Below are 21,129 nucleotides of genomic sequence, written 5' to 3' on the forward strand. Positions count from 1 at the left end.
AGTAACATGAGGCCCGGAAGTGGCTTTGCTATAGTCTGTTTCTCACTTAATAATTTGTGAGAATGAATGAATTCAGACATTTTGGAAATGTTGGAAAACACAACGGGAACTTGTTTTTGCAGCATTCATTTAATTGATCATTCTTCTCAAGTGTTCTGTCAATAGACCCAGAGAATAATTTCTGATGCATTCACCAACTCCTTGTTTAAGGTTTCCCTTTCAAGGTATGTGAAGCCAACTCTTAAGGAACTGTGTATGATGATATCTAAAATGTTAATAAGGGGAAGGGATGCAATTGTATAGAAAGTGAAGGTTTTGCATTAACTAGAGTTAAGATTAAAAATAAGATCCTGTCATTTTCAAATACTATGTTATGAAATACCTTTACGTGTTTGGTAAACATCTACAAAAATACCAAGTTTATAATCTAAATCAGAGTAGTTGAAGGAGAAGATAAGAAAAACATTTAGAAAGCAGCCATCTTTTGATTACCAAATATATCAGCTGGCGTAAATAGCAGATCATGTATTTTAAAATGAAGGTATCCTGGAGTGGTCCGCACTCAATGTCAAATTAAGTTAGAGCTTGTAAGCTCAGTACATACCTCTATGTAAAATCTTTAAACTCCACAAATAGGTAAGGCCTTTAACAACCTAAATTTAAGAAAGAGAAACAGTACAATGATGATTTTTATCAGGAACTTTCCATATTTAAACATATAATCATATCAACCATAACTCTTCCTTTAAAACTCTAAAAACCAATAAACATTTATTGAACATCTCCCATTTCTGTGCCAGGTTCTTGGAGGATGCCAAATTATAAGCTACAGGTTTCTTCTCTAATGGGCTTTCAGTGTTCTGAAGATAAGGCATGATTAATGAAAAAAATAAGTGTTGTGCATGGAAAATGACCTAGAAGTACATCTACTAAGTTCTCAGTGGTGGAATGGATGGGGGAAAAAAAGGACAGGAAAAAGGGACAAAGATTTTCATTTTTTTTTCTATACTTTTATACACAGAATTTTTTAAAAAGTCATGACATTTAAGGGGTGCCTGGGTGGCTCAGCTGGTTAAGCGTCCAACTCTTGGTTTCGGCTTAGGTCACGATCTCATGGTTCATGGGTTCAAGCCCCACATCAGGCTTCGTGCTAACAGCATGGAGCCTGCTGGGATTCTCTCTCTCTCTCTCTCTCTCTCTCTGCTTCTCCTCTGCTCTGTCTCTCAAAATAAATAAACTAAAAAAAAAAAAAAAAAAAAAGTCATGACATTTAAGACCAAGGAAAGATATTTTTAAAAAGTTGGCTAATGAAAGCAATCTCTGTCAGTAATCAGGATTGCTTTTCCTGTCAATATTCAGGAAGGCTTTAGTAAAGTTCTGGGCCCTAAGAAACAGATTCAACTGATGTGACGAAAAGAGAAGAAAATGTTCAGGCCAGGATAAAAATATACAACCAAAGTGTTGGGGCCATGTACTCTTCCAAAAAATCAAGGTCAGGAAAAACAAAGAAACACTGAGACTACTCCAAGTTAACAGAGACCAGAGACATGACAACTAAATGCAGTATATAATCCTAGACTGGATGCTGGACAAGAAATTTTTTTCTTTTGGTCTATAAAGGGTATTACTGGACAACTGTCAAAATCTAAGTCAGGAGTGTTGATTACATAACAGTATTGTACCATTGCTAATTTCCTGATTTTGATCAGTATACATCAAGGATGTGAGAGAATACCCTTATTCTCAAGAAATATACACCTTAAGTATTTACAGGTAAAGGGTCATGACATCTGCAATTTACTCTCAAATGTTACAGGGAAAAAAATACATACATACACACACATATATATGTATATGTATATATACGCACATACACACACATATACCAAGCAAACATTTCTAATAGATTTTAACTCGATAAACGAGCGATGTCTTGCAATACGAGTAGTATCTGACACTGAACATCACATGATCACGACTGAGCCAAAGGCTCTCACTCTCTCCCACTGCAGGATCGTGGGTGATTGTCTCCCATGCTCAGATGCTCCATCTCAGGCCACAGTGTTTGGCAGAAGTCAGTGATTTTTCAGAACATTGGAAGGTGCCCACAACTGGCACTTGTGTATTTTTGGTCATTTCAAAGCACCTATGGACAGTCCTTTGCTTTTCCATACAAGAGTAAGTTTAGGGATGCTTTGCTTCATTCTAGGTCAGGCTGCCTGCAGACATAGACCCTTTACTCTGCTGTTTTATTGTCAGTTACACTAAATACAGTATCTGACAAGAGTTTTTTAACATTGTACTGTAGTCAACATCTGTGAGAGCATATACAATGGCCCCCATGCAGAAAAAGATTCCATTCAGCCGATAGCAGTGATTCCATTAGTGATAGTGAAAGTTGTCCTGCACAATAACCCTCCTCTCTCTTGTCTTCCTCATACCAGCCACGAAGGTTTTCAAAGGTACGTGCAGGTTAATTTGTTTATTTTTCTTTATATTTTGTATTTTCTTTAACATTTTGTATTACATTATAGTATTATAATCATTCTCTTTTTAATATAATTTTTTAATGCTTATTTAGTTTTGACAGAGAGAGAGAGAGACAGAGAGTGAGTGGGGGTGGGGCAGAGAGAGAGGGAGACCCAGAATCTAAAGTGGGCTCCAGGCTCTGAGCTGGACACTTAACCAACTGTGAGGCACCCAGGTGCCCCTTGTGATCATTCTTATATGAATATTTTGGGGTTGTAGAACAAATCATCTGAGTTTACATTATTTCTTATGGGGAAATTCACTTTGATATACAAGTGCTTTGGATTACAAGCATGTTTCCAGAATGAATTACGCTCTCAAACCAAGGGGTGTGTGTGTGTGTGTGTGTGTGTGTGTGTGTGGTTGTGTGTATTTTTAAAACCAAACGTAGTTAACTGTTGACAACTGGGAAATCTGGAGGAAGCATCTTACAACTTTTCTGTAAGTTTAAAATAGTTTAAAAAAAAGTTTCTAAAAAAATGTTTTAAATGATATTAGGGTAGGAAAGAACAAAGTATATCAAGATGATCAGCCTCACAAGCCAGTCTGGCAGGTCCAAGTGTAGGCTCACCTAGAAAATACCGAAAGGGCAGGGCAAGAAAATAAAGTGAGAAAATAAAAACATTCACATTAGATTGGATTTTTGATTGAACAGCCTGTGTTAAGAATAGTCAAATAAGATTCTGAAAAAAAAATGTTTCTAAGACCCTAAGTATGTGGGTTACAAGTGCTACCTTCTATGTGGGAAGTTTAATCACTAATCTTTTGTAAAAATCTTTATATAGAAATTGTTATAAAAGGGGAAGCACATGTTTTTATTCACACCCACTGACCCTGTATGCAGATAAGCGTGAATTTAACAATTTCAAGGTTGACTATTCATAATTACATATCAGATACAATGCATGAGCCACTTTCACTCAAAATTTACTCAAGAATTTAAAAGTACTCATCATATTAGAACATTTTAGGTGAGTCAGGAGTATAAGAACAAGGAAATCTACCATTATGAGGAGTAACTGAGTGATTTATGTATTTTTGAAAATGATGAAAAGAAGCCTAGAGCTAAATACACAAGGAGTTTAGTTGATCAAGAAAGACTATGAGCAATTCTAAAAACAGAAATGCACAGGAAGAAACCCAATTTCTAAATACTAAAGATCTAGAAGAAGGTAAAATCTACATCAATTAATGCTGAGCAGAAATTAACATATTTTCATTGTTTTCTTAGAGAGGGATGTACTCCTGAAAGATTTGCTAGCGGTATGATTATTTCCATGATAAGTTTGTCTGTTTTAAGATTTGGAAAAAGTGGCATTACAATAAAACACATATGTTCTGGACAGTAAGATAGTAAAAAAAAGAAAGAAAAGAAAGAAAAAGAAACTACCAAAATAGGAAAATGGTAACCAATAGGAGGAGGAAATAAGACAAAGATATTTCCTTAAATGTTTATTAAAATAACATCAATAATGAAAACAATTTTCTCTTTGAGCAGTAGGATAAGGCTATCTTATTTGGCATGGAAATAATCACCTCTGAGTTGGGAAATAGGGTTAAACTTTTCAACTTATAAGGTTAGTTGCATATTATAAAACCTTCCCATCAAAGATGGTTCACCACTAAAAATCAGTCCACAAAAAAATGAATAACCAGAAAACACACAAGGGGAAGGCAAACCATTATATATTCAGATCAGGCAGGAAAAAAGTAAAACAAATACTGATTGTATGACACTTGCTAAAATTATAAATCTTGTTAGTGATTCAAAAGAATATGTCACTCTTCCAACTTTGTCAAAATACACGTTTTCTTTTAGAAGTATATGAAAAGCAGTATACGGAGAGCTAGAAATCTGTCCATTGAAAATCTAGAGGGTATTATTGGTATTCAGTAGGCTGGGTTTCACAACAATGACTTGACAAAGCCTTGACACTAAAAGTACTTATATCTGCTGTCAATCACTCACTCCTTGACATGTCAAGTGCACATCCTTTCAGGGACAACTTCCATCAACATTAGCACTCAAAATACAGTACACAGTGTCACTGCTTCAGAAATGAGAAGAAAAATAAAACGTGCAAGATGGCAGGGAATGGCAAGAAGGCATTCCTCTTTCTCGGCGACCACATTCAAATGGAAAACAGATAAAAATCACTGAGCAAGCTAGAAGCTGAAATCAGCCAGTTTATATTAATTTTTTTTATATCCTCTTGCCATATATCCTACAAGAGAAAATTTGAACAACATATCATCAAGGCTGACAGGGGGCCATCCTATAATGAACCTTGGATCTTTGGACCTCCACAGCATGCCAGATTATTAGAACCTGGAAAATAAAGTTAATTGGGGGTGGTGGGAGAGGTGCCTACATGTGGTTCTAAGACATGAAAAGAATCTGAAGCAATTGTATGTGTCACTCCATTACTTTCTTATGTACTTCTCCTTTTTTCCTTTTTCTTTTCTTTGTACCCTTGTTCTCCCTTTCAGTCCTTCCTCCCCTTTTTTCTCCTTCTCTTAGGAAAGCAGCGTGAAAAAGCATGGGGTCTGGAGTGAAACAGCCCTGGGTTCAAATTATTACTGATTAGTTGTAGGTAACTTTAACTTCTCTAAATCTCATCTTGCCATGTATAAAATATGTTCAATAACCTACACGTTACAGAGTTTGCTATAAAGATTAAATGACATAAAATTTATACATAAAATATGTATCAACAATTGGCACAGGAGGTATTCAACATGCACCCATTTCCCTCTTCTCTCATCTGATTCTGTTGCTTCTGACTTGGCAAGAGCACACACATGCTTCCTTGGCCTCACTGAGGGAACCCAAGGGAACAGAAGATGATGATCTGTCTTCACAATACTAGAGGAGAAACAACTAAAGATACCAGGAACCCAGTCAGGCTATGAGAGTATTTATTTACTTTTACAAACCATGACCTGGAAACCATCAATTTGCTAGTCTTATTTTAACTGGGAGAATGCTTCCACTTGTGTTTGTCAGCTGCAACACAGGATTAGTTGTTTGTAGCCTACTCAAATTACATGAAACGAAAAAAAATACACTTTGGAGGCATTATACAAGTTTAGGCCCCAGCAGAGTTTATAGAAAGTAGTAGATGAAGAGCAAAATTATCAAAAGCATTTCTTTTATTCTGGCCACAGGCAGTTTTCATTACTATGACCTGATGAGCCATAAAAGCTAAAGAAATTGGACACATATTAGGGGAAAAAAACCCTAATTTTAAAAAATGTAAGGGCAAATGTAAACAATGCTTTGGGCTAGTGCTTATTTTGAGTGCCTTTCACTAAAATAATTTTTGCCGTATTTTCAATTACCCAATAGGTAAACCTGGTATTTGAAACCGAATTATTATTATTATTATTTTTGCTGACTCCATTCACTTCACAGGCTTCTCACGCCAGTAGAAATGAAAAGAACAATGGCCTTGTGTGGATGCCCTACACAAGAGGGAGGTAAGATTTATGAAGTCCAGGAAGAACATGCTTCTCTAACAGAAGAAAGCAGATTCCTATTTTAGCCAAGTTCAACACATAAGTGAGTATACAGAACTCATATACTTTTTTCCTTTTCATTTGGTATCTTTGCCTTTTTTTGCCCTTTATTATACGTGTTATTAAACTTTAGAGCCAAGAACTGCCAAAAGCCACAAAGCATTCATTCCCTTCTGAGATTAAAAGAGGAAATGAAACATTTTTATTTTCATCTAAAATAGTGATTTAAGTACTCAAATTTCATACTAAACTAATCTACCTAAACATGTAGATTAGAAGCTACTTAGCAATAGCATCAGAAAAGAAAGTTCTCATCACCCTGGGCAGTTCATACTAATAATTAGAAAGAAGAAAGGAAAGCTGTGAATTACAATGAACTAAGACTAAATAAGTGTCCGTGTTGGATTAAAGGATCTGAGTTGTCAGTCTGATGTATAATGAATGTGAAAATCAGCCATTTAATTAAATGGTACATGGTATAATCGCTTTGTTCTGCATTAAACTGCTTAAGTTATCAGAGTGCCTTTAGATTAGCAACTGTTTACTATTCCACCACCTCGTGACTTCTCTTAGACACTGTGTAGCCTACATTATTCCAAATTTGAAATCTGGAGTTTATATAGTAATGTTAGTTGAGTTGACATATTGTGTCAATTTATTTGTGTATTCAGAAAACAGAAAATCTGCTTTTAATCACAAAGGGAATAAATTCCTAGATATACTTGGTAAAAAAAATTAAAAACCAAAAACACAAAAAGTCTGCAAAAATCTTTAAGAATAAAGTCGTGTTTTTCTTATAAGTAGTTTTATTTTAATAATTTTGACTCTGAAAGTATTTTCTAATTATATGCCTGTAACTACAAAATGTCCCCTAAACAACTTTCTTGTTAAAGAACCTGGAAATTTTACTGGCTAACAAGTGTACTAAGGTCTCTGCAAACACAAGAAAGTACAATAGGTCACAACACCCATAAGCCTGAAGGATGTCCTGTGACTATGTTGTTATTGTGGTTTGGTCTATAAAAGAAGAAAACACAAAAATGACAAGAAAAGAAGAGTTAAGAAGGCCCTGCAAGTCAACAGGGATTGAAGAAAAAGAACACAATATTCTGAGTATATAAGGAGAACAGGTTTGACATGAAAAATTAAATCATCCAAATTTCATAAGGCAGAAGCCATATATACTCACTGCTATTGCAATTCTTCCAAGGACATGCTCTGGAATTTTTCTATATACATCCAAAGATCCTCCTGTAGAGACAGATATGTTTCATTATTATAAATAAAACTACCAGAACATTGCATTGGGCCCCTCCTCTGTGCATTCATTGGGAGAATATTTTTTTTCTTCTTACGTTAGGCATTGGATGTCTATGGTAGAATTGGTTTTTAGTCCAATTTTATTTTATTTTTTTTTTTTTTTAAATTTTTTTTCAACGTTTATTTATTTTTGAGACAGAGAGAGACGGAGCATGAACGGGGGAGGGGCAGAGAGAGAGGGAGACACAGAATCGGAAACAGGCTCCAGGCTCCGAGCCATCAGCCCAGAGCCTGACGCGGGGCTCGAACTCACGGACCGCGAGATCGTGACCTGGCTGAAGTCGGACGCTTAACCGACTGCGCCACCCAGGCGCCCCTAGTCCAATTTTATTTATAACATAATAGCATACTTCCAGATGAAGCATAATTAGGTATCTCCATTTTATTTCTAAGTACAATCGCCTACATGTGAAAACTGAAAGAAACTAGTCAAGGGCAGCACAAGACTCTGCACTTTACATAAACTTAAATACATACTCAAAACTAAAGGTCAACAGCTCAACCACATTCAGGTATCTACCTTACTCTCAAATGTAAACCAGGATCATCTTAGAATTTTCACATTAACCAAACAAAAGGTGGTGAATATAAGGACCAAAATACACATAAAAACTAATAAAGTAGTAATACTGACATCTGTCTAATGAATACTGCCCTTCAAATTAAGTACCAAGACAAGCAATCAATCTGTTCCAAAGATACTTGGTTCAAAATGGGTTTTGTTTGCTTTTTAAATTCTCTTTGATACCACTTTGAAAACCACTTTATGAAGTAAAAAAAAGGAAAACCAATCTCCTTGTATCATATTTGTCACTGAAACGGTATTCACTACCATCCTTCATCTTTACCAAATCCAGCTTCTGGCAGTTCCAAAAACCAAAACCATTAGACTGTGCACATAGGAAATGAAGGGCCACATTGTTTGCTTGTTTTACATTTTCATCAACCTAGAAATTAGTACAACTAGAAGACAGCAGCTACTTGATAAATATCTATCAGATGAACATGTGGGTAAATTAAAATCACTGTGAACCTCACTAGATAGGTAGAACTGCTCTGAAAGCAGTTTCAAAAGAAGGGACCGCAGCCAACCATAACATCACTGAAATAACCGCACAACTTTCCTTGGCAAGTATTTTATTTATTTATTTATTTATTTATTTATTTACTTATTATTTTTTAATATATGAAATTTATTGTCAATTGTTTTCCATACAACACCCAGTGCTCATCCCAAAAGATGCCCTCTTCAATACCCATCACCCACCCCCCCCCACCCCCCATCAGCCCTCAGTTTGTTCTCAGTTTTTAAGAGTCTCTTATCCTCGGCAAGTATTTTAAAGGAACCAATATTCATTTGCAAGTATAAATTTGGGTACAATTGTTAAATTTTCAATCTCACAGATTTTCGGAAAGATATGCAAAGAACCACTACCTCGCTCATGTTAACAATATGATTGTATGAGACCTATTTAACAACAGGTAATAACCTTTCTTTGAGTCAAGTTGAGGTTTAGTCTTTCAGTTCTATAAAGGAATTATCCAGGATATTTGAAAAATAATTTCCATTTCGATCAAAGGCTAAAAATTCATATTTACCTACTTTACTACTGGATGATTTCTAAGTATGCCTCATATGATACTAAAATGGAGCATGTTACTGTTTTGAAATGCAGTTAAGTATATTTCACAGATATAAATATTTTTATATGTCAAATTTTCCTAAAGCTGAACATCAGAAAAAAAATTTTTTTTCCTATGAAAACAAATTTTATATATATATATATATATATTTACATATATATATATGTAATATATATATATATGTTGCATATATATAAAGCTACTGACTTTGTATTTATTCTGTTTACAGTAGAAAAACGATCACTTCCTTAGGTAACTGGCTTGTAGTTTCCAGATTCTTACAAGAAGCTGGAAAACCACAGTGTGACTAAACTTTATGCTTTGGCTATGAGTGTTCCCTGGAAGATAATGAAAAAAAAAAAAAAAAAGACACTTCTGCAATGAACTGAACCATCTTTATTTACTTAAATAGCATTTTTATGATAGATGCAATAAAAGTGAAAATATGTTAAGAAAACATTTCATGTTCTCATTGATCTTTCAGATGAATTGGCAGTTGCAAGGAGCTTTACATGCTGGTATTTGGAAGACTGACAAATGCAGTTTACTAGACCAATCCCTTGTGAAGTGAACAGCTTGACTGGCTCAAAACTAGGAGGTGCAAATTCATTCACATAGACTAGTAAGAAGTCCTAACAGGAGATGCTTTTTTTAAAAATATATATATACATAAGATGTAAATCAGGATTTAATTGGCTAAACAGATAACAGACAACAGTCTAAACCAAAAAGCCAAAGATTACATTACTACTCTTATTGGCAGAACAAGCCAAAAAAGAATCTCATTTTGAGGTATTTCACTGGTTTTTGTAAATATCCATTTAATCTCAGTTATATCCCACTCTTCTTAGCCATCCACATGGGTAAATCTTTACATACTGGCTTTGTGTCATCACAGATTCATCCTGTCCTTGACATAATCATTAGCGATAACTGTCAGAGGCAAAAAAAAGGATCTGGCAGATCCACTCAGAATCAAGAGTTCCTATTAAGCTTTAGTAGTTCTCTTTGTGCAACTAAATAAGTCTTAGCCTAAAAATGACAGAGTTTACAGTTTAATTTTCACTGAGTTTTACTATCATCTCTATCCTTCAGGCCTATCCCAAAAAGGCAATTCTTAGACTCATCATATCACCCAACATTAGTGCTAGAGGGACATTAAAGAACAGTCCAATGACTTTATTCGACAAATGGGAAAAAGCGACTCCCAGAAAGTAACTTTTCTAGTCATGGCCGTGAGTCAGTTGATGGGGGAGTTCAGGAAAGGTCTCGGCCTTTGAACTCCCAGAACTGCAAACATTTAAAAGGTTTCCCTGTAACATCATTGAGCTTGAGAATCACATGTGAACTTTTTACAGTTTAATGTAATGTGATATTACCATGACACACTCAGACAGTTTAATCTTAGTTGAGACACTGGTATTCAAGGCATTTAGAAACTCATTTCTATGTTACACAGTTGGTTTAAACCTTTTATTCATGATTCCAAGGTGACGTCACTGGTTTGCTTTCTGTGACCTGTCACTTCTCTGTATTCTCTGGCCTCAGATCACCCCTAGCAAGTCATTTCATTTCATGCTACAATCCACCATAGGAACCAGGAGGAAGAGTGCTAACAAATTAGCAAAAGAACCCATCTCAACTACCAAACTATATGTTTCTCTTGATGAATTAGGGCCATCATTTTCATGCAACTAAGCAAAAAGGACTCATGGCTGTGAGGTCTGTGTTTAACCTAACACAGGACTAAACATAAAGTAGTGCCCTGAATGTAGGATAAAATACAAATATATAGTTAATGAATGAGAAGCAACAATACTGTCATATTAATCCCAAAATTTTCTTAAAATGACCATGATTATTATTAATACTAATAAAATTAAAATCTGGAGCCATAAGCAAAAATTTCAGAAGAAGCTCTCCTAGACTCTGCTACTTGTAAAAATAAAGAGCCCTTTGTTTCAAGGACTCAAAGGAGTACTTGATACTCCTTTTCTTTCTCTGCAACATGGGTTTTTGAGGAAAAAAATTTGTTCCAATGACAGTAATCCAAAAACATGGGCATATATTCTGAGAAGCTATATTTGAGCATTTCTGAGTAGATTTAGTTTTACTTAATGAGAAGGCATACCACATCAGTCCCCTACTTGAACACTTCCAGTGGCATCTTAATTCAGATGAAAACACAAATTCCTTACATGCTCTATAAGGCCTACACAATGTAGCTTCTACTTACTTCTTTGGCCCCCTCTCTGGTCCCAGGTCCTCCCACCAATACTCACTAGTCATTTTGGTCTTCCTGTGGGGCCATCATTATACCAAGCTTGCTCCTACCTTGGAGTATTTATAACAGATACTCTGTCTTCCTCAAAGATGTTCCCCACGACCTTCCATGAATGGCTCATTGATATTAAAATCTGCTAAAATGTCACTCCCATAAAAAAGCCATCCCTGACCATCCTATCTAGCACCTCCTCTCCTATTAGTCATCATCTATACTGCTTTATGTTCCAATGAGACTTAACTCTCTCTGAGAATGTACTATATGTCTCTTCTCAGGCTCCCCTTCTAGAATTTAAGTTCCATAATGACAGGAATTAAGTCCTATTTACTGTTTGTGTCCCCAGGTTGAGAACAGTGTCTGAAGGAAAGTGTTCAATAAATATCTGGATATAGATGACTAATATGAGATTAAAATAGAGAGTGAGAATCTACACTAAAGGAATAGTACTAGGGTTGGGAGAAAATTGTCAAGAAGCTTAATTGCAAGGGAAGGGAATAGAAGAAATGATAGAGTGTGGTACACAGCTTCTGGTCCAAATATTTTTTGGGTACATTTTGCTGTATTATAGAGAATGAAGATACAAAAGAAAGAGGTTGAGGGATGGAGAGAACTTCACTAAGTGTATGCACATGTGGAGGGACTGACCTTATGCAGCCCTTCATGTGCAAGGAGGATCATGTTGGCTTACTTGTGCTAAGCTACAGATGGATAATGGAAGAGCAAGGAATTGTGAGAGCTCATACCTGAAAGTCTTCATTATCTTTGAAGGAGAAAGGAGGTCAGATCTGGAAGAGGGTAATAAAATTTTAGGATAGTTGATGTGGGAAATAACAGAAAGATAAGAAGTGGAGAGCTAAATGTAAAAAGTGGAAAATTTTAGTGTTCTGGGACTGATTAGCATGGAGTAAGGGAAGCCGTCAAGCAGCAGTAAGAGAGCGGCTTTAGGCAGCTCAAGTCTAGAAAAGAGTTGCCTCAAAACAGATTTAAATATAGGCTGCAAAGTGAATGTTTTAAGATAAGGACTTAATATATTAAAAATGTATATCTTCAAATTTTTCATCAGTGTTTTACAATTTTCACAATAGAGGTCTTTTACCTCTTTGGTTAGGTTTCTTCCTAGGTATCTTACTATTTTTGGTGCAACTGTAAATGAGATTGTTTTCTTAATTTCTCTTTTGCTGCTCCATTAGTATATAGAAATGCACATTGATTTTGTATCCTGTGACTTTACTGAATTCATTTATCAGTTCTAGTAGTTTTTTGGTGGTTTTCTATGTATAGTATCATGTCATCTGCAAATAGTGAAAGTTGCTTCTTCCTTGCTGATTTGGATGTCTTTTATTTCTTTTTCTTGTCTGATTGCTATGGCTATGACTTCCAGTGCTATGTTGAATAAAAGTGGTCAGAGTGGGCATCCCTGTCTTCCAGACTCTAGGGGAAAAGCATTCAGTTTTTCACCATTTAGTATAATGTTTGCTTTAGGTTTTTCATATATAGGCTTTATTATGTTGAGGTGTGTTCTCTCTAAACCTACTCTGTTGAGAGTTTTTACCATGAATGGATGTTGTACTTTGTCAAATGCTTTTTCTGTATCTATTGAAATCATCATATAGTTTTCATCCTTTCTCTTATTGATGTGATGTATCACTTTGATTTGCAAATACTGAATTCACCCTTACATACTGGGGATAAATCCCACTTGACTGTGGCAAACGATTTTTAAAATGTATTGTTGGATTCAGTTTGCCAGTATTTTCTCAAGGATTTTAGCATCTATGTTCATCAGAGATATTTGCCTGTAGTTCTGTTTTTTGTGTTGTCATTATCTGGTTTTGGTATCAGGGTAACACTGACCTCATAGACTGAATTTTCCCGTTCTCTTCTATATTTTTGGAATAGTTTGAGAAGGGTAGGTATTAACTCTTCTTTAAATGTTTGGTAGAATTCGCTTGAGAAACTGTCTGGTCCTGGACTTTTGTTCATTGGGAGTTTTTTGATTACTGATTTAATCTCCCTGCTTATAACTGGTCTACTCAATTTTTTTTTTCTTCCTGCTGCAGCTTTGGTAGATTATATGTTTCTAAAAATTTATCCATTTCCTCTAGGCTTTTCAGAGTATTCTCTTACAACTGTATTTCTGTAGTGTTGGTTGTTATTTCTCCTCTTTCATTTGTAATTTTATTTATTTGTGTCCTGTCTCTTTGTTTTTTTTGATGAGACTGGCTAGAGGTTCATGAATTTTGTTTATATTTTCAAAGAACTAGCTCCTGGTTTCATTTATCTGTCCTATTGTTTTTGCTTTTTTAGTTTCTATATCATTTATTTCTGCTTTAATTTTATTATTTCTTTCCTTCTGCTAGTTTTGGGGTTTGTTTGTTGTTCTTTTTTCTAACTCCTTTAGGTGTAAGGTTAGGTTGTTTGAGATTTCTTTTTACTTCTTGAGGTGGGCCTGTACTGCTATAAACTTCCCTCTTAGAAACACTTTTGCTGCATCCCATTTGAACCACTGTGTTTTCATTTTCATTTGTTTCCATGTACTTTTAGATTTCTTCTTTGATTTCTCAGTTGATCAGTTCATTGTTTAGTAGCATGTTATTTAACCACCATGTATTTGCAGTCTTTCCAGATTTTTTCTTGTGGTTGATTTCTAGTTTCATAGCATTGTAGTCAGAAAACATGCAAGATCTTTTTTAATTTGTTAAGACTTGTTTTGTGGCCTAATACGTGATCTATTCTGGAGAATGTTCTGTGTGTAAGACATTCCATGCTCATGGACTGGAAGAACAAATATTATAAAAGTAATTAACAAAGCAATCTACAGATTTAATGCAATCCTTATCAAAATACCAACAAAGTTTTTCACAAAACTAGAGCAAAAAAAATCCTAAAATGTATATGCAACCACAAAAAACCCCAAATTGCCAAAGCAATTTTGACAAAAAAAAAAAAAAAAAAAAAGCTGGAGGTATCACAGTTCCAGACTTCCAGCTGTACTGCAAAGCTGTAGTAACCAAAGCAGTATGGTACTGGTATCAAAATAGAACAGAATAGAAAACCCAGAAATAAACCCATAATTATATGGTCACTTAATCTTTGACAAAGCAGGAAAGAATATCCAATGGGAAAAAGACAGTCTCTTCAATAAAACTGGACAGCAACATGCAAAAGAAACCGGACTACTTCCTTATACCATATACAAAAATAAATTCAAAATGAATTAAACACCTAAACGTGAGACCTGAAACCATAAAAGTCCCAGAACACAAGAAGTAGGGTCTCTGACACTGACCATGGCAACATTTTTCTACATATGTCCCCTGATGTAAGGGAAATAAAAGCAAAAATAAACTATTGGGACTCCATCAAAATAAAAAGTTTCTGCATAGCGAAGGAAATAATCAACAAAACTAGAAGGCAACCTACAGAAGATATTTGCAAATATTTGCAAATGACATACCCAAAAAAGGGTCAGTATCCAAAATATATAAAAAACTTATACAAATCAACACCTAAATAACAAATAAGCCAATTAAGAATGGGCAGAAGACATGAACAGACATTTCTGCAAAGAAGACATCCAGATGGCTAACAGACACATGAAAAGATGCTCAACATCACTCACAATCAGGGAAATGCAAACCAAAACTACAATGAGATAATACTTCACACCTGTCAGAACAGCTAAAATCAACAGCACAAGAAACATCAAGTGTTGGTGAGGATGTAGAGAAAAAGGAACCCTCTTGCACTGTTGGTGAGAATGCAAATAGGTAGAGCCACTGTAGAAAACAATGGAGTTTCCTCAAAAAAAAAAAAAAAATTAAAAACAGAATTACCATATGATCCAGTAATTCCACTATTGGGTATCTACCCAAACAATACAAAAATGCTAATTTGAAAAGATATATGCACCCCTATGTTAATAGCAACATTATCAACAATAGCCAAATTATGGAAAGAGCCCAGATGTGTGTGTATATATATATATGTGTGTGTGTGGATACACACACACACACACACACACACACACACAGGAATATTATTCATCCATAAAAAAGAGTGAAATCTTGACATTCACAATGACATGGATGGAGCTAGAGAGTATAATGCTAAGTGAAATAAGTCAGAGAAAGACAAATACCAACTGATTTCACTCGTAGGTACAATTTAAGAAACAAAACAAATGAGTAAGGGGAAAAAGAGAGAGACAAATATGCCAAGAAACAATCTTAGCTGTAGAGAACAAACTGATGGTTACTAGAGGGGAGGTGGTTGGGGGATGGGTGAAGTAGGTGATGGGCATTAAGGAGTACTCTTGTTGTGAAGAGCACTAGGTAATGTATGGAATTGTTGAATCACTATATTGTACACCTGAAACCAATGTAACATGTATGTTAACTACACTGGAATTAAAATAAAATGAAACTTTTAAAAAAGCATTAAAAATGTAATTAAAAGGTGACATTAGCAAAAATGACAGAGTAAGGACCATTGAAAATTCTCTTCTCCACATAGGCAATAAAGAAATAGGCATAAATTGTCAGACCAATCTTTGCAGAACTCTGGGAATGAGTAAAAGGACTGCAGCAACCCAAAAATCATTTATTGAAGATTTGGGGCATTTTAACTTGCCCTGTTCCCAGTGCCTCCTCTCCAGCTTCACTGAAGCCTTGAAAAGCAGCAGCCTGCAATCCCAGGGAACACAGCAGCCAGGAGGGCACTGTACAGGTAGAACTGAGTTTGTGCTCCCTCAAATACACTTTCTCAGAAAAGTTTTATTTTTGACCTGTCTGGTGGTTCCCTGGAAGACCTTCCTGGACATGCTGCCTTTATTCAACCTGACTTATAGGTTGCCTAGTACAAAAAGTCTTTTCCTCTGGGGCATTTGTTAAAAACAATTAGAAAGAACTGATTAACTTTGCAACTGACTGAGATGGTGGATAACAGCTGGGGTGAACTAGCTAAACAAAAATCTTAAAGAGGAAATCTAGGAAATGCAATGTCCATAGAAGCTTTGAAAAATTCTATCATATTCTTGGGAATCTAGGATGTGTGCATGCATACGGCTGTGTACATGCTTAGAAAGGCTCTGAGGAGGCTGTAAGCAGGTACTGGGCTGACCAGGAACCTCTGCACAAGCAGGAAGCAAAAACTAAGACAAAGTTACAAACTGCCTGGGCGAGTGTTGAAGATGTGCCCCAAACACACATGGAACCCCCCTCAACAAAGACAAGGAGACTTAATAGCTCTAAGCATTTAAGGAAATCTCTGTCCAATCATTAGCTGACTTGGAAGCTCACTGAAAAGAGGCTTCAGTGGCCATACACCAAAGATATAAACATGACAGAATACTTCAGAAAAGTCACTGAACAGCAGCAACAAACTCTGGGGATGAGAGAGAATCTGATTTCCAATGTTAACACAGTATTTACTTTAAAATGTCCAGTTTTCAGGACAGCTGGGTGGCGCAGTCATGACCTCGCAGTCTGCGAGTTTGAGCCCTGCATCAGGCTTTATGCTAATAGCTTAGGGCCTGGGGCCTACCTTGGATTCTGTCTCCCTGTCTCTCTGTCCCTATCCCACTTGTGCTCAGTCTCTCTCTCTCTCTCAAAATTAAATAAAAATTAAAAAATAAATAAAAATAAAAAAGAATTATTTAAAAAATAAAATTGAATGTCCAGTTTTCAATAACAAAACCAAAAAAGTATGACCCATACAAAAGACTAAAAGCAATCAATAGAAACTATCCATACAAAAGCTCAGATGTTGGACTTACTAGAAAAAAATCTTTAATGAGTTATTTAAGAAACACTCTGGGAAATCATGTAAGGAACTAAAGTATGAAGATAATGTCTCCCCTAATAAAGGATATTAATAAAGAGATAGAAAGTATACAACTACACACATATACATACATACACACATAGGTATGTGTGTATATATATATATATATATATATATATATGTACACATATATATATACACATACATACATACATAAATACGTAAAAATAAATAAATTCTGGAGTTAAAAATAAATATGACATTATTCACCAGAATATATCTACATAGGCTGAAAACAGAATCAGGGAATATAAAGATACATCAATTGAGATTATCCAGTCTGAGGAACAGAAGGAAAAAAGAATAGCAAAATGAACACATTATCAGAGACCTGTAAGACATCATCAAGCATATCAACATATGCATTATAGGAGACCTAAAAGAGAAGGAAAGATGCAGAAAGAATATTTGAAGAAGTAACAGCCAAAAATTTCCCAAATTGGATGAAACCATTAATTTGCACACCGAAGACATGCAATAAACTCCAAGATAAATGAAGAGACTAACACCTAGATACATTATGAAACTGTCCAGAGACAAAGACAAAAGAAAATCTTGAAAGCCAAAAGAGAAGCAATACAAGAAATTCTCAAAAATATTAACAGAACCATGCAGATCAAAGGCAATGGATGGCATATTCAAATAGCTGAAAGAAAAAGACTGTTGACCAAAAACTTTATATCTAGCAAAACTATACTACAAAAATGAAGGATAAGACACTCTGAAATCAACAAAAACTGAGGGAATTCATCACTAGCTGACCTACCCTACAAGAAATAAAAGGGAGTCCCTTCCAACTGAAGGAATTTCAGAGGAAAGTTACTAGATAGTAACTCAAATCCATACACAGAAATAAAGGGTACTGGTAATGGTTACTATATAGGTAAATAGAAAAGGCAGGATACATGTATTTCTGTTTTTAAGTCTTTTTCTCCTGTCTGACTGAAAGAGAACTGTAGGGGCGCCTGAGTGTCTCAGTTGGTTGAGTGTCTGACTCTTGATTTCAGCTCAGGACATGATTGCACAGTTTTTGGGGTCAAGTCCTGTGTCAGGCTCCATGCTGTCAGCACAGAGCCTGCTTGGGATTCATTCTCTCTCTCCCCCTTTCTCTGCCCCTCACTCCCTCCCTTCCTCTCTCTCTCTCTCTCTCTCAAAAAAACAAAAACAAAAACAAAAACAAAAACAAAAACAAAAACAAAACAAAACAAAAATAAACTCAAAATGCATGAAAGACCTAAATGTAAGACAGGGAGCCATCAAAATCCTCGAGGAGAAAGCAGGCAAAAACCTCTTTGATCTTGCCCGCAGCAACTTCTTAGTCAACATGTCTCTGGAGGCAAGGGAAACAAAAGCAAAAATGAACTACTGGGACCTCATCAAAATAAAAAGCTTCTGCACAGCGAAGGAAACAATCAGCAAAACTAAAAGGCAACCGACAGAATGGGAAAAGATATTTGCAAAGGACATATCAGATAAAGGGTTAGTATCCAAAATCTGTAGAGAACTTATCAAACTCAACACCCAAACAACAAATAACCCAGTGAAGAAGTGGGCAAAAGACATGAATAGACACTTCTCCAAAGAAGACATCCAGATGGCCAACTGACACATGAAAAAATACTCAACATCACTCATCATCAGGGAAATACAAATCAAAACCACAAGGAGGGGTGCCTGGGTGGCTCAGTCAGTTGAGTGTCCAACTTTGGCTCAGGTCACGATCTCACTGTCAGCGAGTTCAAGCCCCGCATCGGGCTCTGTGCTGACAGCTCAGAGCCTGGAGCCTGTTTCAGATTGTGTCTCCCTCTCTCTCTGCCCCTCCCCCACTCATGCTAAGTCTGTCTCTCTCTCTCTGTCAAAAGTAAATAAACATTAAAAAAAAAATTAAAAAAAAAACCACAAGGAGATACCACCTCACACCTGTCAGAATGGCTAACATGAACAACTCAGGCAACAACAGATGTTGGCGAGGATGCAGAGAAAGCGGATCTCTTTTGCATTGTTGGTGGGAATGCAACCTGGTGCAGCCACTCTGGAAAACAGTATGGAGGTTCCTCAAAAAACTAAACATAGAACTACCCTATGACCCAGCAATTGCACTACTAGGCATTTATCCCCGGGATACAGGTGTGCTGTTTCAAAGGGACATATGCACCCCCATGTTTATAGCAGCACTATCAACAATAGCCAAAGTATGGAAAGAGTCCAAATGTCCATTGATGGATTAATGGATAAAGAAAATGTGGTATATATATACAATGGAGTATTACTCAGCAATCAAAAAGAATGAAATCTTGCCATTTGCAACTACGTGGATGGAACTGGAGGGTATTAAGTGAAATTAGTGAAATTAAGCTAAGTGAAATTAGTCAGAGAGAGACAAAAATCATATGACTTCACTCATATGAGGACTTTAAGAGACAAAACAGAGGAACATAAGGGAAGGGAAACAAAAATAATACAAAAACAGGGAGGGGGACAAAACAGAAGAGACTCATAAATATGGAGAACAAACTGAGGGTTACTGGAGGGGTTGTGGGAAGGGGGATGGGCTAAATGGGTAAGAGGCATTAAGGAATCTACTCCTGAAATCATTGTTTCACTATATGCCAACTAATTTGGATATAAATTTTAAAAAACAAAAAATAAAATAAAAAAAAACAGAACTGCACAAAGCAGTAAGTAAAAATCTGCATTAATAAGTACACAACTTATAAAGATGTAACTTCTATGACAGTAACAGCGCAAAGGAGGGGGATGGAATGGAGCTATTAGGAGCAACAATTTTATAGACTTGAAAAAAGTTGATATTAATATGAACTAAGTTGTCAGAAGTTAAGATGTTAATTGTAATCTCTAGGAAAATCAAAACTATAACTCAAAAAATATAGTAAAAGAAATCACGAGAATATAAACAATACATTAAAAATACCTATTTAACATAAAAGAAAGCAGTAATGAATAAATGGAACATAAAAGAATACAACTAAAGAAAACAAGTAGTAAAATGGCAGATATTGCTGGTAATTACATTAAATGTAAATGAATTAAACACTGACAGATTGGCAGAATGGATTTAAAAATGACCCAACTCTATGATGTCTATAAGAGATGCACTTTGGATTCAAAGACCCAAATAGGTTGAAGGCAAAACAGTGGCAAAAGATAGAACAAGCAAATAAGAATCAATGGGGGGGCTGGGATGACTACACTAAGATTAGACAAAATAGACTTTAGACAAATAAAGTAACTAGAGACACATTTTATAATGACTGAAAAGTTGATCATAATAACTATAAACATATATGCACATAACAACAATGCCAAAATATATGAAGCATAAATTAACAGAATTGAAGGAGAAATACACAAGCAAAAAATATTAGGTGGAGACTTCAATATCCCACTTTCTTTTTTTTTTTTTAATGTTTATTTACTTTTGAGAAAGAAAGAGAGAGCGCGAGCAGGGTGGGGGGCAGAGAGAGAGGGACACACAGAATCCGAAGCAGGCTCCAGGCTCTGAGCCATCAGCACAGAGCCTGACATGGGGCTCGAATCCATGAACTGCAAGATCATGACCTGAGCCAAAGTTGGCCGCTCAACTGATTGGGCCACCCAGGTGCCCCTTCAATATCCCCCTTTCAATAATAAATAGAACTAAACTGAAGATCAACAAGGAAATAAAATACTTAAACAACACTGTAAATCAACTAGACCTAACAGACATCTAAGGAAAATCTAACCCATCAAGAGCAGAATACATTCTCATGTATACATGAAACATTCTCCAGAACAGAATGTTAGGCATTAAAACAAACCTCAATAAATCTAAAAGAACTGAAGTCATACAAAGTATGTTCTCTGACCTCAAAAGAATATTAGAAATCAACAACAGAAGAACACTCAATGTGGAAAATGACACACTCCTAATGGAAAATGGGTCAGAAAAGAAATCTGTCAAAAAAGACAGAAATGTCTGTCTCTCTTTC

The 21,129-nt window shown here is 35.7% G+C and overlaps 1 protein-coding gene across 9 annotated transcripts in view; it reads right to left on the reverse strand.

Annotated features, from left to right (window-relative positions):
- MAP2K5 (mitogen-activated protein kinase kinase 5) overlaps positions 1 to 21,129 on the reverse strand; it is a 270,602-nt gene that overhangs the window by 144,214 nt on the left and 105,259 nt on the right. For all 9 annotated transcript variants that reach the window (XM_047074888.1, XM_047074887.1, XM_047074889.1 and 6 more), the window contains 2 exons: positions 7,238 to 7,299; positions 605 to 653 (listed from right to left, as the gene is read on the reverse strand). In XM_047074888.1, the coding sequence (XP_046930844.1) occupies positions 605 to 653; positions 7,238 to 7,299 (111 nt within the window). The remainder of the gene's footprint in view (positions 1 to 604; positions 654 to 7,237; positions 7,300 to 21,129) is intronic.

Source organism: Lynx rufus, unplaced genomic scaffold, assembly GCF_022079265.1.
Source record: "Lynx rufus isolate CCGP_SWC_20201006 ecotype Redwood Valley unplaced genomic scaffold, mLynRuf1.p SCAF_13, whole genome shotgun sequence".
Classification (NCBI taxonomy): Eukaryota; Metazoa; Chordata; class Mammalia; order Carnivora; family Felidae; genus Lynx; species Lynx rufus.